Source organism: Vipera ursinii, assembly GCF_947247035.1.
Source record: "Vipera ursinii genome assembly, chromosome: 4".
NCBI lineage: Eukaryota > Metazoa > Chordata > Lepidosauria > Squamata > Viperidae > Vipera > Vipera ursinii.
In genome coordinates, this window is record NC_139514.1 from 2,262,614 (window position 1) to 2,289,140 (window position 26,527).

Here is a 26,527-nt window from a genome sequence, read left to right on the forward strand (position 1 = left end):
CTAGACAATTTTTCTGGAGTCACAGACCAGCGGTATATCATTTTTTTTAAAATTCCCCTTTTAGGTTATAACATCAAGTAAAATGGGAATTGTTTTTTTTTTTAATCTACCTAAAATAAATCACACATTCTATTCCCTGGAACAGAGACCAAACCCCATCTATTTAAGCAAAACCCTAGAAAGCAGGAGACGGTGAGTTCTAGTCCCGGCTTAGCCATGAAAACCAGCTGGGTGACTCTGAACCAATCTCCAGGAGACAAGGAATTCTAGTAATACCTTAGGCATGAAAGTGGGGTGGGAATGACATTACTATAGGTGTATACTACAGGCCACCCAACCAAGGAGAGGAAATATAGATGAACTTTTTGCTAATCAAACGTAACGTAGGAAACATACCACAGTAGTAATGGGAGACTTTAACTACCCTGATATCAACTGGTGCAGAATTGTGGAATTTCCCCCCTACACCGGAAATTAATTTCTAGTATTATCCACTTATCAAAGCAACACTTTCTTAGAAGCAAATATTAGTAACGAAGTTTACAGAAACAACACAATAGCAGGAAAACCTGCGTAGGGTGCTAAGAAATCTAGTCCTGCTTTAGCCGGGAAAGCTGGCTGGATAATTTGGGGCCGATTACCAGGAGACGGTGAATTCTAGTCCCGCCTTAGGCACAGAAGAAAAATTGGTGACTTTGGGCCAATCACTAAGCGACTTTAGGCAAAAAAGTTGAATGGGTGACTTTGGGCCAATCACCAGGAGACGGAGAGTTCTAGTCCCGCCTTAGGCATGAAAGACGGCTGGGGGACTAGTCCATCCTTCTGAGCCCAGCCCATCTCACAGGGTTGTTGTTGTGAGGAAAATAGGAGGAACGTGTGTTGGATATATTTGCTGCCTTGGGTTATTTCTAAAAATCATAATGGCAGGATACCAATAAATAAAAACTGAAGCGTACTGCAGCGGCAAGCAACTGAGAAATGGGCCAATGGCAAACTTAGAAGGAGAAAGCCACCTTTGATGTGTGTAAAAATAGTTTAGCCCCCCTGTAATGTATTGGGCCTAGTTTGCTTGAACTGTACCACGTGGGTTTTGAATGCTGTGAGATTGCTTAAGCAGGGAGTTGGGTAACGGTCGCCAGCTCCTCAGACAGGCCGTCTCCAGGACCACCATTGGTTGGCTCTAGGGCAAGGGCCGGCAACCCGAAACAGTGAAAAGAGCCACTCGGAACCGGTTCCCTCAGAAAAGAAAAAACTGGGAGCCGCAAAGAAGGGTGCGCATGGGCGCGCATGTGCGTGCGCAAAACAACAGGCTCCAACTCTTCCCCCCAGGAAACAAGAGGTTCGCGGACCGGTTTTCACGCCGCCTTCCAGCTGCTGCCACTACTGCTGCAAACTGGCGATTCGTAGCTTCGGAAGCCCCCTAAGCAGGAAAGCGTGTCCCGATGAAGCCTTTTCCTACCAGGCTTGGCTGCAAAAGCCCACATCGTCCAGGGCCCCCGTGATCGCCCGGAAGTGACCCAACAAACAGTTAGCACACCTTTCTCGGCCTGCAAAACGCCACAAGCGCAGCAAACGCCCTCTCCGATGGGAACCGGGAACCCTTCCGCTCCCTAAACGCAACGATTGTGGAATGGCGTCGACTGGCCTTCTCGCTCCTTTTCCTCCCTCCCTCCCTCCCTCCCTCCCTCTGCCGCCTGCCATTCCCACGTCACCTTTACTCCTCGCCTTTACCTTTGCTAAGCCTGCCCGTGACGAGTTTGAAGAGGGTGCGGGCAAATTTCACGAGGCCGCGCTTGCACCACTTCCCACACCTGCTCATGGCTCCCGAGGAGGAAGGGCCCGGCTTCTCTTCTCCTAGCTAGCCCGAAAAGTCCTCGCCAACTTCGAGAGCACAAAACTCCCAACTGAAGCCGGGTGGGGGGAAAGGGTGGCGGCCCTTTCGCTGCCGCTTCCCCAGATGCCGGGCTTCCGGTGCGAAGCTTGCAGCCTTGGGAGGCACCTGCGCGGCAGCGGCGGCGAGTCTCCCTGGCGACGGGCGCTGGGTCGCGGCGCCGTTTTCAGCCCGAGCGCCCTGCCCCTCCCCCCAGGGCCTCCAAACCGCTGCCACCGATTTGAAGATCATGTTTGACGAAGGCGGAAACTCTGCAAACAGGACGGTTGAGGTTTGGAGAGCTGCGCGTGCCGACTTTTGGCTACCCTGAATTTTACACGAGCAACGGCCGCCTCAGCGTCCGGACTTCAGCGATCCCAGGACCCCCCCCCCCCACTTGCCCCTCCACCACAGCTTTCCTTTTTTTTAAACCTCCAGCTATTTCCTTTCTGTTTTCCTCTACTGAGGAGGAGCAGGGGGTTGGAGTAGATGACCTCCAAGGTCCCTTCCAACTTTATTACTATTATTATTATTATTATTATTATTATTATTATTATTATTATTATTATTGTTGTTGTTGTTGTTGTTGTTGTTATTATTATTATTATTATTATTATTATTCCCAATTGTTATTGGTGGTGTTTACTTTTAGTATGATTGTAAGAGATATCACATTAATTGTAGAAGAAAAGACCTCTTGGAAGTTAAAGCTATAATAATAATAATAATAATAATAATAATAATAATAATAATAATAATAATAATAATAATAATAATAATAATAATAATAATAATAATAATGTTGGAAGGGACCTTGGAGGTCATCTAGTCCAACCCCCTGCTCAGGCAGGAAACCTTATACCATTTCAGGCAAATGGCTGTCCAGTCTCTTCTTAAAAACCTCCAGTGTTGGAGCATTCACCACCTCTGGAGGCAGGAGGTTCCACTGGTTAATTGTTCTAGCTGTCAGGAAGTTTCTCCTTAGCTCTAGGTTGCTTCTCTCCTTGACTAGTTTCCATCCATTGCTTCTTGTCCTGCCTTCAGGTGCTTTGGAGAATAGCTTGGCTCCCTCTTCTTTGTGGTAGCCCCTGAGATATTGGAACACTGCTATCATGTCACCCCCTCACTCTTCTCTTCATTAAACTAAAAAGGTAAAGGTAAAGGTTCCCCCACACATGCGTGCTAGTCGTTTCCAACTCTAGGGGCCGGTGCTCATCTCCGTTTCAAAGCCGAAGAGCCAGCGCTTGTCCGAGGACGTATCCGTGGTCATGTGGCCAGCATGACTAGACGCCAAAGGCGCATGGAACGCTGTTACCTTCCCACCGTAGTGGTCCCTATTTTTCTACTTGCATTTTTACGTGCTTTCGAACTGCTAGGTTGGCAGAAGCTGGGACGAGTAACAGGCGCTCAATCTGTTACGCAGCACTCGGGATTCGACCCGCCAAACTGCCGACCTTCTGATCGACAAGCTCAGCGTCCTAACCCACTGAGCCACCACGTCCCTCTTCATTAAACTACACATACCCAATTCCAGCAACCGTTCCCTATATGTTTTAGCCTCCAGCCCCCTAATCATCTTTGTTGCTCTTCTCTGTACCCTTTCTAGAGTCTCGACATCTTTTTTACATCGTGGTGATCAAAACTGGATGCAGTATTCCAGGTGTGGCCTTACCAAGGCTTTGTAAAGTGGTATTAGTACTTCACGTGATCTTGATTCTATCCCTCTGTTAATGCAGCCTAGTACTGTGTTGGCTTTTTTGGCAGCTGCAGCACACGGCTGGCTCATATTTAAGTGATTGTCTACTAAGACTCCGAGATCCCTCTCACAGTTACTACTATTGAGCAAGGTACCACCTATACTATACCTATGCATTTGATTTTTCCTGCCTAAGTGTAGAACCTTACTTTTTTCACCATTGAATTTCATTTTGTTAGATAGTGCCCAGTGTTCGAGTCTGTCCAGATCCTCCTGTATCTTAAGCCTATCTTCTGGAGTATTGGCTATTCCTGCCAGCTTGGTGTCGTCTGCAAATTTGATGAGTTCCCCATCTATCCCCTCATCCAAATCATTAATGAAGATATTGAAGAGCACTGGGCCCAGAACAGAGCCCTGGGGCACCCTACTACACACTTCCTTCCATGTAGATGCCGTTCCATTGAGGACCACACGCTGAGTACAGCCAGTCAGTCAGCTACGAATCCATCTGGTGGTGATGCTATCTAACCCACATTTTTCTATCTTATCAAGTAGTAGGTTGTGATCTACTTTATCGAATGCCTTACTGAAGTCCAAGTAAATTATATCTACAGCGTTCCTCTGGTCCACTAGTTTTGTCACTTGGTCAAAGAATGTGATAAGATTTGTCTGGCATGATCTGTTTTTGACAAACCCATGTTGACTTTTAGTGATGACTTTGTTTGCATCAAGGTGTTCGCTGATTTGTTGTTTGATTATCTTTTCCAGAATCTTCCCAGGTATTGAGGTCAGGCTGATAGGTCTGTAGTTTCCTGGATCTGTTTTTTCCCCTTTTTTGAAGATGGGAACTACATCAGCTCTCTTCCAGTCCTCTGGTAGTTCCCCAGTGCTCCAGGATCTTTGAAAAATATAGTTCAGTGGTTCTGAGATCACGTCTGCCAGTTACTTGAGAACCTTGGGGTGTAATCCATCTGGTCCTGGTGATTTGAACTCGTCTAGGCTGGACAGGTGCTCACTTACCATTTTCTTGCCTATCTTAACTTGCGTTTCTATTCTGTTTTTTATGGCACTGGTTTGGGTAGGTTGGACTGTTTTTTCCCTTTGTGTAAAGACAGATGCAAAAAACGAATTAAATAGTTCTGCTTTCTCCCTATTGCTTGTCACCTTCTTGCCACTTTCCCCCACTAATGGACCAATCATTTCCTTAACTTTTTTCTTGTTTTTTATATGTGGAAAGAAGCATTTTTTGTTATTTTTGACTTTGGTCGCAAGCCTTAGTTCATTTTGAGCCTTAGCTTTCCTCACTTCATCTTTGCAGGCATGGGCTATTTGCTGATATTCTGACTTAGTTATGTGCCCCTCTTTCCAATTCTTATACTTGTCCTTTTTATCTTTCAATTTATCAGAGAGTTCTTTATGCAGCCATGCTGGTTTCTTTTGAGAGCTGTTATTTTTCTTCTTTGTTGGTATTGTGCCTTTATTATCTCACTTTTCAAAATTTCCCAAGCTTCTTGAGTTGTTTTCCCCTTTAGGATTCTCATCCATGGAATTCTTCTCAAGGTCTCTCTAAGTTTATTGAAATTAGCTCTTTTAAAGTCCAAGACTCTAGTTTGGCTGTGTTCTATTGCTTGTGCCTGCAGAATGTTGAATTCCAATATTGCATGATCACTTCCCCCCAAGCTTCCTGTGGCTTCGACACCTTCTATCATTTCATCTCTTGTTTGTGAGAATTAAATCCAATATGGCTAATCCCCTAGTTCCCTTCTCTACTTTTTGGGGGAGAAAGTTGTCTGCTAGGTTTGTCAGGAATCTGTTTGATCTTCCACTTGGTGCAGAGTTTGTCTCCCAGTTGATATCGGGGTAATTAAAGTCCCCCATTACTATTGATACTATATTGCAAGTAAAATATAGTCTGCCCTTGGGATTTTTCCCCCCTCATAGCTTTAGGCGTGAATCCATATACAAATTTAACATCTACTTAACATATGAAAAAATGGGTTTCAATGATGAGCAATGAGAAATGATAACTACTCAAGACCTGTTCGCTATTGCTATTTTTGGGGGAATGTCGCTACTGGTATTATTATTTGACTGAGGGATTTTAAATTTTAAAGTATTTAATTGAATGATATTAAACGAATTTTAAAATTTTAATTTTATTGTTCTTGGGAATGGTGGGCCTGTACTAATTTAATTCCATGTTATTCTTTTTTTTTGTACTGTTTTAATTGCCCTGTCAACCGCCCTGAGTCCTTCGGGAATAGGGCGGGATATAAATTCAACTAATAAATAAAGATTTCGTGAAGCGCTGCAAGTGGTGCAGTGGTGGAGCAGTGGGCTAATGCCTCCTTCAGTAACACCAGCTGCCTGCAATTAGTGCAGGTTCGAGTCCCACCAGGCTCAAGGTTGACTCAGCCTTCCATCCTTCCCAGGTAGGTCAAATGAGGACCCAGATTGTTGGGGGCAATTAAGCTGACTTTGTAATAATGCCGCTTGGGGTGTGTGTGTGTGAAAGCCCTAATAAGCAGGCATATACATAGAACGAAGGCTACTGCTAAGCTTGTAAGCCGCCCTGAGTCTTCGGAGAAGGGCGGGAGATAAATGGAATTAAAATAAAAATAAATAAAAATAAAAGGTGGGCCTGGCGCCCGCGGGCGCCCTTCCTCCCCTTCCCGCTGACTCGGCGGTCGCGGAGGCCGCGGGAATCCAACCTCGATCCGGCCGAGCAAGATCGGGGCGGGGGGGGGGGAGGGCGGAATCCTCGGGAAGGGAGAGGTGGGATCCCAGGAGAGGGGAAGGGGGCAATCCTGGGGGAGGGGAAGGGGGATTCTGGCGGAGGGGCAGTCCTGGGCCGGGGGGAGTCCTGGAGAGGGGGGAAAGGGGGGAATTCCCATTTTTCTCCGGGATGCTGGAGAGAGTCCTGCTTGAGCCGGGGAGGGGAGGGGGGGTTCAGACTGGATTGCTGTGCAGGTTTGGTGGTTTTGCTTGATTACAAATACAGGAAACCAGAGGTTTGCCTTCAAGCTTTATGTTCCTAGCAGCTGGACAAAGACGGGCTGCTCTAAAAGAGAGGAAGAAGCCCCAAATAGCGGAAGAGCCTCATTTTTTAAGACCTTCTTTGATTGCACAAGCAATCCACCCGGCCAAGCAGACAAGCATAAGATAAAGACTTCGCCTTCAAGGCTGGCACACCAAAGGTAAGAAGGGAGATAGCAGAAGGAGCTACAGATGTTCCCCTTCGGGAGGGTTAGGAGTTCTCCTAAGGCACCAGATGTTCCCTTCCGGGTGGGTGAGGGGTTCCCCTAAGGCACCAGATGTTCCCTTTCTGGGTGGGTTAGGGGTTCCCCTAAGGCACCAGATGTTCCCTTTCGGGTGGGTTAGGGGTTCCCCTAAGGCACACCAGATGTTCCCTTCCAGGTGGGTTAGGGGTTCCCCTAAGGCACACCAGATGTTCCCTTTCGGGTGGGTTAGGGGTTCCCCTAAGGCACCAGATGTTCCCTTTTGGGTGGGTTAGGGGTTCCCCTAAGGCACACCAGATGTTCCCTTCCAGGTGGGTTAGGGGTTCCCCTAAGGCACACCAGATGTTCCCTTTCGGGTGGGTTAGGGGTTTCCCTAAGGCACCAGATGCTCCCTTTCGGGTGGGTTAGGGGTTCCCCTATGAAGGCACCAGATGTTCCCTTTCGTGGTGGGTTAGGGGTTCCCCTACGAAGGCCCCAGATGGTCCCTTTCGGGTGGGTTAGGGGTTCCCCTAAGGCACCAGATGTTCCCTTCCGGGTGGGTTAGGGGTTTCCCTAAGGCACCAGATGTTCCCTTTCTGGGTAGGTTAGGGGTTCCCCTAAGGCACACCAGATGTTCCCTTTCGGGTGGGTTAGAGGTTTCCCTAAGGCACCAGATGCTCCCTTTCGGGTGGGTTAGGGGTTCCCCTATGAAGGCACCAGATGTTCCCTTTCGTGGTGGGTTAGGGGTTCCCCTACGAAGGCCCCAGATGGTCCCTTTCGGGTGGGTTAGGGGTTCCCCTACGAAGGCCCCAGATGGTCCCTTTCGGGTGGGTTAGGGGTTCCCCTAAGGCACCAGATGTTCCCTTTCGGGTGGGTTAGGGGTTCCCCTAAGGCACCAGATGTTCCCTTCTGGGTGGGTTAGGGGTTTCCCTAAGGCACCAGATGTTCCCTTTCTGGGTGGGTTAGGGGTTCCCCTAAGGCACCAGATGTTCCCTTTTGGGTGGGTTAGGGGTTCCCCTAAGGCACACCAGATGTTCCCTTTCGGGTGGGTTAGGGGTTTCCCTAAGGCACCAGATGCTCCCTTTCGGGTGGGTTAGGGGTTCCCCTATGAAGGCACCAGATGTTCCCTTTCAGGTGGGTTAGGGGTTCCCCTATGAAGGCCCCAGATGGTCCCTTTCGGGTGGGTTAGGGGTTCCCTTAAGGCACCAGATGTTCCCTTTCGGGTGGGTTAGGGGTTCCCCTAAGGCACCAGATGGTCCCTTTCGGGTGGGTTAGGGGTTCCCCTAAGGCACCAGATGTTCCCTTTCGGTTGGGTTAGGGGTTCCCCTAAGGCACCAGATGTTCCCTTTCGTGGTGGGTTAGGGGTTCCTCTACGAAGGCCCCAGATGGTCCCTTTCGTGGTGGGTTAGGGGTTCCCCTAAGGCACACCAGATGTTCCCTTTCGGGTGGGTTAGGGGTTTCCCTAAGGCACCAGATGCTCCCTTTCGGGTGGGTTAGGGGTTCCCCTATGAAGGCACCAGATGTTCCCTTTCGTGGTGGGTTAGGGGTTCCCCTACGAAGGCCCCAGATGGTCCCTTTCGGGTGGGTTAGGGGTTCCCCTAAGGCACCAGATGTTCCCTTCCGGGTGGGTTAGGGGTTCCCCTAAGGCACCAGATGGTCCCTTTCGGGTGGGTTAGGGGTTCCCCTAAGGCACCAGATGGTCCCTTTCGGGTGGGTTAGGGGTTCCCCTAAGGCACCAGATGTTCCCTTTCTGGGTGGGTTAGGGGTTCCCCTAAGGCACACCAGATGTTCCCTTCCAGGTGGGTTAGGGGTTCCCCTAAGGCACACCAGATGTTCCCTTTCGGGTGGGTTAGGGGTTTCCCTAAGGCACCAGATGCTCCCTTTCGGGTGGGTTAGGGGTTCCCCTATGAAGGCACCAGATGTTCCCTTTCGTGGAGGGTTAGGGGTTCCCCTACGAAGGCCCCAGATGGTCCCTTTCGGGTGGGTTAGGGGTTCCCCTAAGGCACCAGATGGTCCCTTTCGGGTGGGTTAGGGGTTCCCCTAAGGCACCAGATGGTCCCTTTCGGGTGGGTTAGGGGTTCCCCTAAGGCACCAGATGGTCCCTTTCGGGTGGGTTAGGGGTTCCCCTAAGGCACCAGATGTTCCCTTTCGGGTGGGTTAGGGGTTTCCCTAAGGCACCAGATGTTCCCTTTCTGGGTGGGTTAGGGGTTCCCCTAAGGCACACCAGATGTTCCCTTCCAGGTGGGTTAGGGGTTCCCGTAAGGCACACCAGATGTTCCCTTTCGGGTGGGTTAGGGGTTTCCCTAAGGCACCAGATGCTCCCTTTCGGGTGGGTTAGGGGTTCCCCTATGAAGGCACCAGATGTTCCCTTTCGTGGAGGGTTAGGGGTTCCCCTACGAAGGCCCCAGATGGTCCCTTTCGGGTGGGTTAGGGGTTCCCCTAAGGCACCAGATGGTCCCTTTCGGGTGGGTTAGGGGTTCCCCTAAGGCACCAGATGGTCCCTTTCGGGTGGGTTAGGGGTTCCCCTAAGGCACCAGATGTTCCCTTTCGGTTGGGTTAGGGGTTTCCCTAAGGCACCAGATGTTCCCTTTCTGGGTGGGTTAGGGGTTCCCCTAAGGCACCAGATGTTGCCTTTCGGGTGGGTTAGGGGTTCCCCTGAGGCACCAGATGTTCCCTTCCGGGTGGGTTAGGGGTTCCCCTAAGGCACCAGATGTTCCCTTTCGGGTGGGTTAGGGGTTCCCCTAAGAAGGCACCAGATGTTCCCTTCCGGGTGGGTTAGGGGTTTCCCTAAGGCACCAGATGGTCCCTTTCGGGTGGGTTAGGGGTTCCCCTAAGGCACCAGATGTTCCCTTTCGGGTGGGTTAGGGGTTCCCCTAAGGCATCAGATGTTCCCTTCCGGGTGGGTTAGGGGTTTCCCTAAGGCACCAGATGTTCCCTTTCTGGGTGGGTTAGGGGTTCCCCTAAGGCACCAGATGTTCCCTTTCGGGTGGGTTAGGGGTTCCCCTAAGGCACCAGATGTTCCCTTTCGGGTGGGTTAGGGGTTCCCCTAAGAAGGCACCAGATCGTCCCTTCCGGGTGGGTTAGGGGTTTCCCTAAGGCACCAGATGTTCCCTTCCGGGTGGGTTAGGGGTTTCCCTAAGGCACCAGATGTTCCCTTTCGGGTGGGTTAGGGGTTTCTCTAAGGCACCAGATGTTCCGCAGTGCTTTGAGCCAGGGACGCGGGGGGGGGAGTGCTCAAGAAGGGAGAGGTGGGATCACAGGAGAGGGGAAGGAGCAGTCCTGGGGAGGGGGAAGGGGGGATTCTGAGGGAGGGGTAATCCTGTGGAGGGGCAGTCCTGGAGAACGAGAAGAAACTCCAACTCCTCAGGGTCCTGGGTGGGGGTGGCTGGCTGGCATGCCCTCCTCCAATTGCAGAAGGCTGCTTTCCCCGCCTTCCATGGGGCACAGTGTGCCGCTGCCCCCCCGCCCCCCCAGCACACATGGTGCAATAGGGAGATTTTGGGTGTGTGTGGAACAATCTAGAGAATTGCCAGTGGTTGCCTAGTCTCGCCCCCAACATCGCTTTCCACTGCGGATTGATGGTTAGAAGGAAAAGCCATCCCCCACTTCTCCCCATATCTCTGTTCCCCCCCCCCGTTGGTATTCTTGCTTAGATTGGCACCTGTCTTTCAGACTGGACCTTTCAGAGGCCCTCCCCATCCTTTTTCCCCTCCATCGGAACAGGAAGGAGACCCCAAATGCTTGCAGCCCTAGAATAAGCTTGCAAGAGTGGCAAATATATTAAGAATAATATATATTAAGATTAGATTAAGAACAGAATGAGCCCCTTTCGAAACTAAGCAACTTTCCTGAAATGCAGGAGCTCTCCTGAACAACAACAACAACAACAAACTATTTCAAAGGTAGATTTTTCTCAACCTGGGCAACTTCAAGATGGGTGTACTACAACTCCCAGAATTCCCCAGCCAGCAGAACAGAGCAGAGCTGGCTAAGGAATTCTGGGAGTTGAAGTCCACCTATCTTAACCTTGCCTGCAGGGCATTCAGATGGGCTAAATTGCTACTGCTGAAGATTGGATATGTTGGCTTGATCTTTTTCCCTCTCCTGGAATTTTCCCGTCTTCAGAGAAGATGGCTGAGACTCTGGGGGTGTCTGAGAAGGTCACCCTCTTCCGCCAGGAGGGGGACACCTCTTACCGGATCCCCGCTCTGCTCTACCTATCTTCGGAGTCCGCTTTCCTGGCCTTCGCAGAGGAACGTACCGCGTACCCGGATGTACACGCCAGGTTCCTGGTGATGCGGCGTGGACGAAAAGAGGGTCTGTCTGTCAAGGTAACCCCAGAGTCCAAAAGTAGCCTTTACTTTATCTCTGGTCATTTCACCTTTCAGGTGGAGTCCGAGCACCCCGTAGATTGTCTTTCCACCCCGTGTCACAGTATGGCTGCATTCACATGACCGCTTGAACCAGACAAGTTGTTATTAACCTCAGTTTATTTCATTGTGGCTTAGCAGGTGAGGGATCCCAGCCAACACTGTCAAATCAAAAGTTTGGGAAACAGGCTGAGATAGGTCAAAAAAGTCAAGATGGTGGACATGTGTCGGGCAATTGAATGCCAGTATCTTGAGTTTTGGGGATGCCCTTGTGAGACAGCTTTGAGGCCAGAGAAACCTGAACATTTTATTAGCATCACAGCCCAATTCTACACTTTTCTTATTTGGGTTCTGCAGGGGAGGAAAAACAGGCTTCAAAACAATGGGATTTTTTTTTGCCAATTCTTACCAACAGACAAGAAGTGATGGAGGGGATTGAAGTTGCAGGAACTTTAGGGGTGAGTGACCATGTCATATTAGAATTCAACATAAACTTGGGAAGGATCCAGTAGATCAAAATTTTAAAGGGGAAATAAACTAAAGAAGCTTGGGAAACTCTGAAAAATATGAGTATAAAAGCCCAGTCCAGTTCAATACCACTAAAAAGGAAAAAGAAGAAAACCATGAAAAAACCAGCACCGTTGCAGAAATAACTCTCAGACCAACTGAGAGCAAAAAAGGATAAGTACAAAACATGAAATGAGGGACGCATAACTAAGGCAGTATCATTTTACAAAGCCTTATTAAGATCATACTTGGAATACTGCATCCAGTTCTGTTCACCACAACATAAAAAAGATGTTGAGTCTAGAAATTGTGTAGAGAAGAGCAACAATTCTATGGTTCTATCGTTCTATGTTCAACGTACAGAAACCATGATTGATGGCATGAATTAGAACACTGTGGCTTGTAAACTGTGGTTTTTACTTAGTGTTGTGCATAAATTAAAGCAAATGATTTATACCTAGTGTTGTGGATGAAAGAACACTGTGGCTTGTATACAAAGCAATTTATAGCTCAGTAGGGTGCACAAATTAGATTAGAACAATGGCTTGCTACAAAACTGGCTTAAAACAAAACATGAATTAGTGCAAAATAGGCAATACAATAGCTGAAATAAGTCCCAAGCTTTTTCTGGGTTTTTCCCCAAAGAAAGCCGACATGATTTGCCACGATCTGATGGACTATTTCATATCTGACCATTTCATATCTTCTCTCTAGTGGGGTCCCCTGCAAACTCTGGAAACCGCTTTTTTATCCAAATATCGCACCATGAATCCGTGTCCAGTGTACGACGCAAAGGAAGGCACAATTTTCTTGTTCTTCATCTGTGTGAAAGCCGATGTGTCGGAACAGTATCAGATCAAGACAGGGAAAAACGCAGCCAGGCTGGCCTACATCTTCAGCAAAGATGGCGGACGCACCTGGAGCCCAATGACGGATGTGACCAAACAGGTGATCGGAGAGGATGTGAGCAACTGGGCCACGTTTGCTGTAGGACCGGGCCATGGGGTGCAGCTGAGCTCCGGGCGGCTGGTCGTCCCGGCTTACGCTTACTACATCCACACACGTTGGTTTGGACACCCGCTGTACTGTGGCACCAAACCGCACCCCTTCGCCTTCTACAGCAACGACGGTGGGAGGACGTGGCTGAAGGGCCAGCTTCTCCAAAAACCGCTGCCGGCCTTGGAGTGCCAAATGGCGGAGCTGGTGGACCAGAACAACAGCCCGGTGTTATACTGTAACGCCCGTGGCCGTGACGGATACCGAGTGGAGACCTTCAGCAGAGACGGTGGAATCCGCTTTGAAGCCCCCTTCCAATCTCAGAAGCTGGAGGAACCTCCTAATGGATGCCAAGGCAGCGTGGTGAGCTTTCGTTCACCACAACTGGGTTCTCCCTTGGCCTCCTCTAAGACCCCTGAATCATGGTTGATCTTCTCCCATCCCACCAACCGAAAGAAGCGTGTGGATCTGGGCGTCTACTTGAACCCCTGTCCGTTGGAGGAGAATTCCTGGAAGACGCCATGGATCTTGAACACAGGACCCATTGGCTACTCAGACTTGGATGTTTGCACTGTGGAAAATCGCCTCTTCTTTGGCTGTTTGTTCGAATGTGGAAAGTCAACGTCCTACGAAGAGATCGCCTTCCGATTGTTCAGTGGCGCAAAACTCTTGAAAACTCAGGACGCAAGCTGTGAGGAAAAGAATTAACTCCCTATACAAGCCAGGCCCACATTTCTGGAGCCCATCAGCACCAGAGGAGGATTAAATCATAGACTTTTTATACATAATTTTTTATTGAATTTTTTTTAACAGAGTTAAAAAAAACATAATAGGAGCTAACCAGAATGGAAACTAAAGACAATAAAGAAAAATAGTAAATTGTGAAAAAAAAACATGGAAAACAATTATATAAAAGCAGCTTCTGATCTTCTTGATGCATGTACATTTTTCATCAGGGAATTGTGCAGCCAGTGTCCAAATGAAGTCACAGACGCTAACACAAAGTTGTAGTTTTATAGAAATAAATATATTTTATAACTATTTATACAACAAACTAGATAAGTCGGCAAACAGGAACATCATGAGGTAAATCTAGACAGCCAAACGTCATGAGGTAAAGCAAGACAGCAGGAGCATCATGAGGTGAATCAACACATCAGGAACATCATGAGGTAAAATAACAGAGCACATAGAAGAAAAAGGCAAGAAAAAGGGAACCTCCCCCTCCAGACCCAAAGCAACCAATCACAGCGCAGATTGCATCATACAGGAGCCAGTCCTCCAACTAATCAACCACAACTGTGTATTCTGGCTCATTGTACAGTTTACTATTCCAGCTATTACATTTAAATATCTTAACTTTTTCCCATCTCTCTCGAAAGTTACATCATCATTTTTTTTCTGATCTTCAAAAACATTTAAGCATAAGATCTTTTCTATTTTTAGCAAAAAGTCTCTAAGAGTTTTGCAGCCACTGATAAATGATTATGATAATCACCTGTTGCTTGTATGCACACTGAGAGCTTATCAACCAGAGACAAATTCTACAATTGGCCAATAAAGAATTCTATTTATTTTTATTCTATTCTATTTAAACTTAGTCGTTGATCTTTCTATTCTATTTAAACATAGTAGTTGATTTTTGCTATCTCTGCTAGTTCTGTCATCTTCACCACCCGTTCCACCATTCTGGAAATTTCAGAATCTTTCTATATTTGCATATATTAACAGTCTCAGAACAATAACCATATTAAAATAATCTTCTTTGACTCTTTTTTAATTGGCTCTCCATTACTCTCAGCAGGATAATAATCTGATTTCAATTGAATGTTGATCTTTAAAACTCTATGTATAAAAGATAAAAATTAATAAATGAATGAATATGAAATTTCTGGCTTTTTTTTTTACAAATTCACCAGTCATAGTAAAATGACTCTTAATATTGCCCTTATTTCAAATGTAAACTTGAAGTATCTTTATACATTCTATACAATTTTTTTCTGGAGTCACAAACCGACGGCATACCGTTTTTTGAAAATTACCCTGTTAGGGTGTAACAGCCTGTAAATTGGGAATTGATTTTGAAATCCGGATAAAATAAATTTCTGTTCCCAGGAGCAGGAACTGAACCCCAATATTAAGGCTATATAATGGGAGGCCATGAGTTCAAATCTTTCCTTAGCCATGAAAGCCAGCTGGGTGACTTTGGGCCAGTCCTTCTCTCTCAGCCCAGCCCACCTCACACAGTTGTTGCTGTGGGGAAAATAGGAGGAGGGGCTGTTAGCCCTGAAAGGAGGCGGGTAGTGTGTGGATGAGGGGGGCATTTTCAAATCCTGGGGGTGATTTCATCTTGTCCTGTTCGGATGCTCTCCGTTGTCCTGTTACCAGCTTGCTAGATTTATCCCCAACGTTGCACTTGGCCATGGGGTGCAGGAGCGATCCTCCTAGATCAAAACTCAGGCAGAAACACACACCCCCTGCATATTTTTCATGAACCTGAACTTGTGGGATGGTCTCAGGGAAATAAATATATTTTATAACTATATGTACAGCAAACTAGATAAGTTGGCACAGGAGCGTCATGAAGTAAATCTAGGTACCTCATCATGATTTACCTCATCATGAGGTAAATCAAGACAGCAGGAGCATCATGAGGTGAATCAACACATCAGGAACATCATGAGGTAAATCACAGAGCACATAGAAGAAAAAGGCAGGAAAAAGGGAACCTCCCCCTCCAGACCCAAAGCAAATATTTAAATATCTTAACATTTTCCCCTCTCTCTGGAAAGTTACATCATCATTTCTTTCTCTGATCTTCAAAAACATTGAAGCATAAGTTCTTTTCTTTTTTTAGCAAAAAAAAGTCTCTAAGGAGTTTGCAGCCACTGATAAATGATTATGATTATGGTAATCACCTGTTGCTTGTATGCACACTGAGAGCTTATGAACCGGAGACAAATTCCACAATTGGTCAATAAAGAATTCTATTTTTTTTATTCAAACGTAGTTGTTGATCTTTCTCTGTCATTTTTTTTCCATCTCTGCTAGTTGTGTCATCTTCATCACCCGTGCCACCATTCTGGAAATTTCAGAATCTTTCTATTTTTGCACATATTAATAGTCTCAGAACAATAACCATATTAAAATAATCTTCCTTGACTCTTTTTTAATTGGCTCTCCATTACTCTCAGGAGGATAATAATCGGATTTCAATTGAATGTTGATCTTTAAAACTCTTTGTATGTATAAAAGATAAAAATCTAATAAATGAATGAATTTGAAATTTCTGGCTTTTTTTTTACAAATTCAGCAGGCATTGTGCTGCCACCATGTGGTTGTTTGGGGAAATTATAATATGCTAACTTGACTTGGTCAGCCAACCCCTCCTACTCTGTGACGTGCTTCCTCCTTCTCCTGACTCTGTGCCTTCACCCCTCCCCTTCCTGAGACGGACTTCCTCCTTCTTCTCCCTGGGTGATTCTCCTCCTCTGTAACTGGCAGATACACGTGCAGACACTGTGGGTCATTACTGTCTTTTGACCTTGGAAATACCGTGCATGTATCATCTACCACATCTTGTTTTGCTGTAATCTTCTCTGCATGCAAATAAAGGTACTTCTGGATGATAAAAGGTACTTTCATGAGTTCTGCTATCTGACAAGGGCTGTTAACGGTGATAATATCCGCCTATACAGGCCAAGCACGGGGGTCTTAGTAAGGAGATAAATCATTAAATGACAGTCTGATCCAGAATAATAGTGACTCTTAATATTGCCCTTATTTCAAATGTAAACTTGAAGTATCTTTATACATTCTAGGCAATTTTTTTTCTGGAGTCACAAACCGACGGCATATTGTTTTCTGAAAAATCCCCTTTTAGGTTGTAACATCATGGGAATTGATTTTTAAATCCAGGTAATCTAAATCGCTTTCTGTTCCCAGGAAGGCTAGAACGTGGGAGACCATGAGTTCAAGTCCTTCCTTAGCCATGAAAGCCAGCTAGGTGATTTTGGGCCAATCCTTCTCCCCTCAGCCCAGCCCACCTCACAGGATTGTTGTGTGGGGCAAAGGCGGAAGGTGTGTTGGATATGCAATGGCAAGGGATTGAGAAATGGGCTAAAGGCAGACTTAGTAGGACAGAAGAATCTTTTACAAGCATAAAAATGCTAATTTCCTTGTTTACCGAAAGAAAGAGAGGTTTACAAAAAGTAAAAAAAATTAAAAAAGTAAAAAAATCTTTTCATTTGTGCATGACAATACCCCACACCCCTCTAGAACGCTTCTGATATATTCTCGCACCCCTTGCAAAAGTTCAAGATAACGGCAACCAATTATGCATAGACACTATACTAATTGTGAAAACTCTATATGAAGCTGACATTGTCAATTTATAGTTTCTTTCCCACAAACTTTATATCCAAAATTCTTTGCCCACACTATCATTGTCTCTTTTACCTGTTCATCTTCCATTTTCAGATTTAATAAGAAATGTTCTGTAGATAGCACTTGTCACCAACTAGATGAGCAAAAATGTTTAAAAATATGTCAGCGAAATGTTGGAAATGTAAGCTTAAACCAGGTACTTATTATCATATGTGGTGGACATGTGGTAAAGCACAGAGATATTGGACAAAAATTGACAATTGGTTAGAAAAAAATGTTAAGAGAAACACATAAGACTATAAACCTGTTTTTGTGTGTTTTTTTACTAGGTATAATGACAGAAAAACTTGATAAGCAAAGTACATACTTGATTTTACATGTGATAACAGCGGCAAGAATTATATTTGCACAATACTGGAAGAACGAAGAAACAACCACCGGAAGAAAAAATAATTACAAAAAATACTAGGCTGTGTGGAAATGGACAGACTTACTTTACGGTTGAAAGGAAGAAGAAAAAACAGAATATTTTCAAACTTGGGACCTATTTTATCAATGGTTAGAGCAGGGGTCTTCAAACCTGGCCCTTTTATGACTCGTGGACTTCAACACCCAGAATTCGTGTCTGGCTGAGGAATTCTGGGAGTTGAAGTCCACGAGTCACAAAAGGGCCAAGTTTGAAGACTGCCGCCCCCCCCCCCTTCCCGGCTTAGAGTGCTAGGCAGTCTATGCCTAGCACTCTATGCAGTGCTAGGCTGCATTAACAGAGGGATAGAATCAAGATCACGTGAAGTACTAATACCACTTTACAACGCCTTGGTAAGGCCACACCTGGAATACTGCATCCAGTTTTGGTCACCACAATGCAAAACAGATGTTGAGACTCTAGAAAGGGTACAGAGAAGAGCAACAGAGATGATCGGGGGACTGGAGGCTAAAACATACAAGGAACAGTTGCTGGAATTGGGTATGTGTAGTTTAATGAAGAGAAGGGTGAGGGGTGAAAGGAGAGCAGTCTTCCAGTATCTGAGGGGCTGCCCCAAAGAAGAGGGAGTCAAGCTATTCTCCAAAGCACCTGAAAGCAGGACAAGAAGCCACGGATGGAAACTTGTCAAGGAGAGAAGCAACCTGGAACTAAGGAGAAACTTCCTGACTGTTAGAACAATTAACCAGTGGAACCACCTGCCTCCAGAAGTGGTGAATGCTCCAACACTGGAAGTTTTTAAGAAGAGACTGGACAGCCATTTTTCTGAAATGGTATAGGGTTTCCTGCCTTAGCAGGGGGTTGGACTAGATGACCTCCAAGGTCCCTTCCAACTTATTATTATTATTATTATTATTATTATTATTATTATTATTATTATTATTATTATTATTATTTAGGGATGAGGAATTCAATTTGTATTAGTGGATAAGATACTCAGACAATATGTTCTTGTTGAATGATTACTATTGAATTCTATTTTTTTAAAAAAATAATAATAATAAAACATTATATAATTTTGAAAACTCAAGTTTTTGCACCCCCTGGAATATCGTCTTCCACCCCTAGCGGGGAACCCCTGAACTAGGACAACCATCCGCAAAACTGTGAATTTTGTGAACCCTAATCCTAGCCAACAACATGAAATTTAATGTGGGGGAAAAGCTAGGTTTTACACCTGGGCAGGAAAAACCAAGGTAGAAGAACCAAACACAGCACCTCAGAGAGAGAGCTTGGAGCCCTAGTGGACGATCACTTAAGCATGAGCCAGCCATGTGCAGCCACCGCCAAAAAAGCTAATACAATCTATGGTCCCTTCCAGCTGTATTCTGATTTAATACAGAGTATTCTACAGGTCATGCCCAAACTCTCCACTAGGTGGCAGAATAGGCACTCGTCTTAAAAGATTAGGGTAGCCATGTGCAAAATTGTGGAAGCAATTTAGGGAAGCAGGAAAGTTCTTGTGGGGTGCGAAGGGTTCTAAATCAACAAAAGAGATGGGTCCAAAATCTCAGCGTTGCACCAGAACATTTGCTGGTATTGATTCGCCCTTCCAGAGCGCACCAGGTTGTAGGAAAGATTCTTCGCAAGCAAAGAGGACGGACAGCTGCTCTGCGCACTCAGGAAAAATGAAAACAATGCACAAGTAGCCGGTTTGATGCATAGTAGTAGTGAAGGTGCTGGCAAAGAAACAGGGAGATGGTGAGTTCTAGTCCTGCCTAAGGCACAAAAGCCAGCTGGGTCATCGAATCACCAGGAGACGGTGAGTTCTAGTCCTGCCTTTGGCATGAAAGCCGGCTGGGTGACTTTGGGCCAATCACCAGGAGATGGTGAGTTCTAGTCCCGCCTTAGGAACAAAAGCCAGCTGGGTCATCGAATCACCAGGAGATGGTGAGTTCTAGTCCCGCCTTTGGCATGAAAGCCAGCTGGGTGACTTTGGGCCAATCACCAGGAGACGGTGAGTTCTAGTCCCGCCTTAGGAACAAAAGCCAGCTGGGTCATCGAATCACCAAGAGATGGTGAGTTCTAGTCCCGCCTTTGGCATGAAAGCCAGCTGGGTGACTTTGGGCCAATCGCCAGGAGACGGTGAGTTCTAGTCCCACTTTAGGCATGAAAACCAGCTGGGTGACTCTGGGCCAATCGCCAGGAGATGGTGAGTTCTAGTCCCACCTTAGGAACAAAAGCCAAATGCGTGACTCTGGGCCAATCACCAGGAGATGGTGAATTCTAGTCCTGCCTTAGGCACAAAAGCCAGCTGGGTCATCCAATCATGAGGAGATGGTGAGTTCTAGTCCTGCCTTAGCCATGAAAGCCAGCTGGGTGATTCTGGGCCATTCACCAGGAGACGGTGAGTTCTAGTCCTGCCTTAGGCACAAAAGCCAAACGGGTGACTTTGGGCCAACCACCAGGAGAGCATCCCATTGTAGCCATGAAAGCTAATTCTCTCTCGGCCCAACCCACCTCGAAGGGTTGCTGTTGTGGGGAAAATAGGAAGAGGGACTTCTAGCCCTGAAAGGAAGCGTGAGCGGACGGGTGTGTGTGTGTGTGTGTGTGTGTGTGTCTCACATTTTCAAATCCTGGGGTTGTGATTTCATGCTGCAGCGTTTGGATGCTCTCCGTTTGTCCTGTCCACAGCTTGGTGGATTTACCCGCAACGTTGCAACGTGGCGCTCGGCCATGGGGTGCAGGAGCCACCCTCCCAGACACAAAGTCACGCAGACCCCCCCACACCCCCACCCCCACCGCCCCGCACATTTTGCATGAGCTTGGACCTGCAGGGCTCACAGACCCCCCCCCTCGCCCCCCATAGATTGCTATCGGTCACTCCTCTGCCAAAATGCCGCAGCTCCCCAGCGACCCCCCTCCCACGGCCTTCCCCCCTCCCACTTGACCCCCACTTCCCTCCGGGGCTGCTTTCCCCCCCCCATCGCCCTCCCCGCCCGGCTTCCCCGTCTGCTTCCCATCCGCCTCCCCCTGCTCCTGCCCCTCCTCAGAAGGCGCGATGGTGCTGCCGGCGGCGCTGGTGCTGGTGCTGCCGGCGCTGGTGGGGCTGAGCGCGGCGCCGGGCGAGACCTTCAGCTCCATGCTCAGCATCCGCCGGGCGCTGGGCACCGAAGGGGCGCTGCTCCGCCACCTGCGCAACTACCTGGAGGAGGAGGCCGGCCGGCTGCGGGACCTCGACAGGTGAGGCGGGAGGAGAGACCCCCCCCTGCTCCCCTTCCTCTTCTTTCTTTCTTTCTTTCTTTCTTTCTTTCTTTCTTTCTTTCTTTCTTTCTTTCTTTCTTTCTTTCTTTCTTTCTTTCTTTCTTTCTCATTCCAGTGATGACTTTCTAACCTCTTCCTCTCTCTTTTCCTTCCTTCCTTCCTTCCGTTCCAGTGATGAGTTACTAACTTCTTTCTTTCTTTCTTTCTTTCTTTCTTTCTTTCTTTCTTTCTTTCTTTCTTTCTTTCTTTCTTTCTTTCTTTCTTTCTCTCTTTCTTTCTTTCTTTCTTTCTTTTTCTCATTCCAGTGATGACTTTCTAACCTCTTCCTCTCTCTTTTCCTTCCTTCCTTCCTTCCTTCCTTCCTTCCTTCCTTCCTTCCTTCCTTCCTTCCTTCCTTCCTTCCTTCCTTCCTTCCTTTCCAGTGATGTTACTAACTTCTTTTTCTTTCTTTCTTTCTTTCTTTCTTTCTTTCTTTCTTTCTTTCTTTCTTTCTTTCTTTCTTTCTTTCTTTCTTTCTTTTATCTCCCTCCCTCCCTCCCTCCCTTCCTTCGGCCACAACTATCCCCAAAGTGCACAAACTTTACTGTGTCTAGAGTTAAAAATGAAGACTCTCCAGATCCAGGATGCCTCAGATCCAAAGTCTTTCTTTCTTTCTTTCTTTCTTTCTTTCTTTCTTTCTTTCTTTCTTTCTTTCTTTCTTTCTTTCTTTCTTTCCTTCCTTCTTTCTTTCTTTCTTTCTTTCTTTCCTTCTTTCTTTCTTTCTTTCTTTCTTTCTTTCTTTCCTTCCTTCCTTCCTCTTTCTTTCTTTCTTACTTTCTCTCTCTTTCTTTCTTTCTCTTTCTTTCTTTCTTTCTTTCTTTCTTTCTTTCTTTTTCTTTCTTTCTTTTTCTTTTTCTTTCTTTCTCCATTCCCCTTCCACCCACTGTCCCTCCCTTCCATATATCTTCCCCCCAGCTCTTCCTCTTATTTCCCCCCCTTCCTTGCTTCCCCTTTCCTTCCATTTCTTTTCTTCCCTTCCTTCTTTCTCTCTTCTTCCATTTTATTCCCCCTTCCCTTCCTTTTTTCTTTCGTCCTTCTTTCCTTCCTTCTTTCAACCCTGGCAAGTGGATTGCACACCAACTGCAGAGGAAAAATTGCAGCTCAAGGGGTTGGAGTGGGGGGGCGGGGGGGTCTCTCACCCAAAAATTAACTAGTTCGGCCCCCCATTACTCTCAAATCCAGTAAGATAGACGAAGCCCCCGTTTTTCCTACTTTGCACTGTCTGTTAGATTTCAGTTGGGTTAAGTGGCCTGCTACAGCAAAGCTGAACTGATTTTATTTTGCATTTTATTTCCTCCACCGTCTCCTCTTCTGCAGACCAAATTCCCCAAGTCTAAGTGGTTAAAAAAAAAAAACCAGCCATTTTATCCTACCTTAATTTTCAGGGAAGGGAGAAGGAGGCGCTTCCAGACCCCATTTCAGTCTGGAAAAATTTAAAAAATTGAGCAAGCTGAAATAATAATTAAAAAAATGCTTCTGTGTTTTACCGTTTTTGGAAACCCAAATCCAGTTGTTATTATTATTAAAGAAACACAGCAGGATGGACTAGTGACTCTCCCGTCGTGTTTAACTTCTTCCTAACCAGAAGAGACACACAGGCAGTAAAAGTTTATTTTAATTATTTATTAAATTGATAGGCAGCCCATCTTGCTGTTTGGGGCAGCTTACAATATGAACCCAAACCAGGAACTGTGCAGAGGGGAAACGACCCTTTCTTTATTCCCCGAATTATTAAATCAATATTATTTAATATTTAATATTAACAATTCATATTTAGGGACTGCCACAAAGAAGAGGGGGGAAGTCAAGCTAGTTTCCAAAGCACCTGAAGGTGTTGAGATTCCTCACCAGCCCATGGATCCGGCAGCTGAGTCTGAGGACTCAGAGGAGGAGGAGGAGGGTCCTGGAATGACATTAGAGTCAGAGGAAGGCTCTGAGGAGCTCCAAGACTTATAGTCGGACGAGGAGCCCGGCCCCTCTACTCGCCCTCAGGCTGAGACACAGCTGTGCTGGGAGTCTGAGTTGGACAGTGATGAAGCACATCTGGGACAAATCCAGGATGCGCGAAAGCGCCGGCAAGAGAAGCGAGTAGGACAGAGGGATGCAATGGGGTGGCTCCAAAGGCAAAGGAGAAGGCTTTAGGAAGCCACGCCTGGGCTGAATTATAAAAGGGAAGGTGTGGGAAATGTTGGTTGCCGAAGGCCGCTGTGCATGTTGAGGATGGAGTTTCTCTGGACTGTGTTTGTTTGCCTTGGACATTGACTCAGCTCTGTGAATAACAAAAGGGGTTTTGGTTTTTTCTTGTGGTTCCTGCCTGCTTGATTGGAAGAGGGGTTTCCAGGACTCACCTAGGCTGGGACAGAACAGAAGGCAGGGCAAAAAAGCAACGGAATTCTTTATTCTTTACAGAACAGAATTCTTATTGGCCAAGGGTGGTTGGACACACAAGAAATTTGTTTCCGGTGCTGAAGCTATCCGTGTCCCTACAAGTAATATTGATAATCACGATCGTGTACAACGCGAAAATACATTCATCACAAATCGTGAAACACAACAACTTCATCATCAGCCATAAGATGCAACACTTAGTGATAGTCACAGAGTACTAGCTAAGCAAACAGCATAAATCATACTAGGGTACAAAAAAAAAACCCCAAACAATACAAATTGTAAGATACAAGCAGCAAAGTTATAGTCATGAGAAGATAAGGATAGGTGATAGGAAAGATGAGGAGTATAATAGTAATACAGCTTTGCTAGTATTTTGAGTGTTGTAGGAATTAGTTGTTAAGCAGAGTGATGGCATGGGGGGGGAACTGTCCTTATGTCTAGTCGTACTGGTTTGCAATTCCCTATAGCAGGGGTCTTCAAATATTGGCCACTTCATGACTTGTGGACTTCAACTCCCAGAATTCCTCAGCCAGCATGGGGAAACTATGGCCCCCTTCATGACTTGTGGACTTCAACTCCCAGAATTCCTCAGCCAGCATGGGGGAACTATGGCCCCTTTCATGACTGGCGGACTTCAACTCCCAGAATTCCTCAGCCAGCATGGGGGAACTATGGCCCCCTCATGACTTGCGGACTTCAACTCCCAGAATTCCTCAGTCAGCATGAGAGAACTATGGCCCCTTCATGACTTGCAGACTTCAATTCCCAGAATTCCTCAGTCAGCATGGGGGAACTATGGCCCCCTCATGACTTGCGGACTTCAACTCCCAGAATTCCTCAGCCAGCATGAAAGAGCTATGGCCCCCTCATGACTTGCGGACTTCAACTCCCAGAATACCTCAGCCAGCATGGGGGAACTATGGCCCCCTCATGACTTGCGGACTTCAACTCCCAGAATTCCTCAGCCAGCATGGGGGAACTAGGGCCCCTTCATGACTTGCGGACTTCAACTCCCAGAATTCCTCAGCCAGCATGGGGGAACTATGGCCCCTTCGTGACTCGTGGACTTCAACTCCCAGAATTCCTCAGTCAGCATGAAGGGGCCAGGTTTGACACGCCTCAAGCCCGCCCATCTTAAACGGCTCCAAGTTGAGGAGGGCAGGAGCGGGAAAAAACCCCTGCTCTATCACACTGGCTGAGGAATTTTGGGAGTTGAAGTCCACAAGTCATCAAAGGGTCATAGTTCCCTCACGCTGGCTCAGGAATTCTGGGAGTTGAAGTCCACGAGCCATAAAAGGGCCAAGTTTGAAGACCCCTGCCCTATAGCGTCATCTGGAGGGAAGAAGTTGAAATAGTTTACGTCCAGGATCTGAGGGGTCTGTAGATATTTTCACAGCCCTCTTTCTGGCTCGTGCAATATACAACTCCTCAATGGAAGGCAGGCTGGTTGCAATAGTTGTTTGTTTGTTTTTCCTGCAGTCCTCACTATCCGTTGAAGTCTGCGTCTGTCTTGTTCGGTTGCTGTGCCAAATCAGACAGTGACTGAGGTGCAAACGAGAGACTCCGTACTTCCTCTGTAGAACCGTCTCAGCAGCTCCTTGGGCAGTCTGAGCTTCCTGAGTTGGCACAGGAAAAACATTCTTTGTTGTGTTTTTTCGGTGACATTTTTGATGTTAGGGGTCCATTTTAAGTCTATGGGACATTAGAGAACCCAGAAACGTGAAGGTCTCTACCGTTGATACTGTGTTGTCTAGAATTATAAGAGGTTGGAAACTAATCAAGGAGAGAAGCAACCTAGAACTAAGGAGAAACGTCCTGACAGAGAGAACAATTCACCAGTGGAACAACTTGCCACCAGAAGTTGTGGGTGCTCCATCACTGGAGGTTTTTAAGAGGAGATTGGACAATCATTTGTCGAAAATGGACTAGGGTCTAGCAGGGGGCTGGAGTAGAAGACCTCCAAGGTCCCTTTCAGCTCTATCCCGACTGATGGATTAATAGATGATAACATTTCTGTCTTCCAGATTCTACCAGAAGATCCAGGATTTGCATCAGGGATCGGGCGGATCCCTGGAGAACCCCTTGGTGGCGTTTGCCCTGATCAAGAGATTGCAGTCAGACTGGAGAAATGTCGTTTATAGCATGGAAGGAAGCGAGAATACCCAAGGTGTCCTTTGCTTACCACTCTTTAATTGCCGGGGAGAGAAAGTTCGTTTAAATAGAGGGGTGGTCTCCAGGAGTAGGACCAAATAAAAGCAGTCCTCGATTTACAAAAGCTCATTTAGCGACCGTTTGTAAACAGAAGACTACTTTTATTTGGCCATAATTCTGTAGACCTCCCCCATTGTGAGCAGTGTGATGGCCTAGGCCAGGGGTAGGCAACCTTGGCTCTTTTATGACTTGTGGACTTCAACTCCCAGAATTCCTGAGCCTGCTATGCTGAGGGGAATTCTGGGAGTTGAAGTCCACGAGTCACAAAAGAGCCAAGGTTGCCTACCCCTGGCCTAGGGGCAAAGTTGCCGGCCTCCAATGCGGAAGGTGGAGAAACGCGGCTGTACAGACTTCAGCTCCCAGAATGCTCAGCAGTCATCTTGAGCGGTTAAGGAATTCTGGGAGTTGAAGTCCGCACCTCTTTTAAGTTGCTGAGGTGGAGAAACGCAGCTGAATATCTTCACAATTGCCACAACATGGGAAAAACTGGCTTGTTTCTGACCAGCTCTGACCAGCATATCACTGATACGTTGTCCAACCCAACTGGGTTTTCCAGTCCTGAAGATGAGCTATCATCGATTAGAGGACCATCTACCTCTCTTTGAGGACCTCCAAGGAGCAGCCCAGGCCCTCCTGCGGCTTCAAGATGTCTACGCTCTGAGTGTCCGAGACTTGGCCCGAGGCCGATTTCGGACGGCAAGCGAGGCCCACCCTGAGGTCTACCATCCCAGCCTGGACTTTGCCTTGTCCGCTGATGACTGTTTCCACATCGGGAAGGTGAGGCGCTGAAGTCAAGATGGCCCACTCACAAGTCCTCAAAGAAGGACCGGAGTGGGTTCCCCCTCATGAAAACGGGGCAGTCCAGTGGTGGGTGGGCTTGCTAGAGGGTCTTCTTTGGGCTAAGGGGCCTGCGGATGGTGGGGTCCGGGAGGTGAGGTCAAAAAAGGCGAGATGACAAGATAACGTGATAAACAGGGTCTTGCAAACTCTGCTAGAAGCTGGGAGACGGTGAGTTCTAGTCCTGCCTTGGGCACGACAGCCCGCCGAGTGACTTTGGGACGATTACCAGGAGACGGTGAGTTCTAGTCCTGCCTTAGGCGTGAAAGCTGGCTGGGTGACTTTGGAGCTATCACTAGGAAATGGGGAGTTCCAGTT

The 26,527-nt window shown here is 47.0% G+C and overlaps 2 protein-coding genes across 2 annotated transcripts in view; both read left to right on the plus strand.

The window, feature by feature from the left end:
• Positions 1-10,914: 10,914 nt before the first annotated feature.
• Positions 10,915-13,671, plus strand: LOC310640467 (sialidase-3-like; the record flags this gene model as incomplete). Its single annotated transcript, XM_083362757.1, has 2 exons — positions 10,915-11,115; positions 12,376-13,671. 2 exons carry the CDS (start codon positions 10,915-10,917, stop codon positions 13,363-13,365), a joined length of 1,191 nt encoding a protein of 396 aa, XP_083218883.1. The 3' UTR covers positions 13,366-13,671.
• A 6,779-nt stretch (positions 13,672-20,450) lies between these two features.
• The window catches only part of P4HA3 (prolyl 4-hydroxylase subunit alpha 3), a 29,022-nt gene continuing 22,945 nt past the window's right edge, over positions 20,451-26,527 (plus strand). Inside the window, exons 1-3 of the mRNA XM_083362144.1 lie at positions 20,451-20,710; positions 25,186-25,328; positions 25,929-26,149. Of these exons, the coding sequence (XP_083218270.1) occupies positions 20,529-20,710; positions 25,186-25,328; positions 25,929-26,149 (546 nt within the window). The 5' untranslated portion in view covers positions 20,451-20,528. The remainder of the gene's footprint in view (positions 20,711-25,185; positions 25,329-25,928; positions 26,150-26,527) is intronic.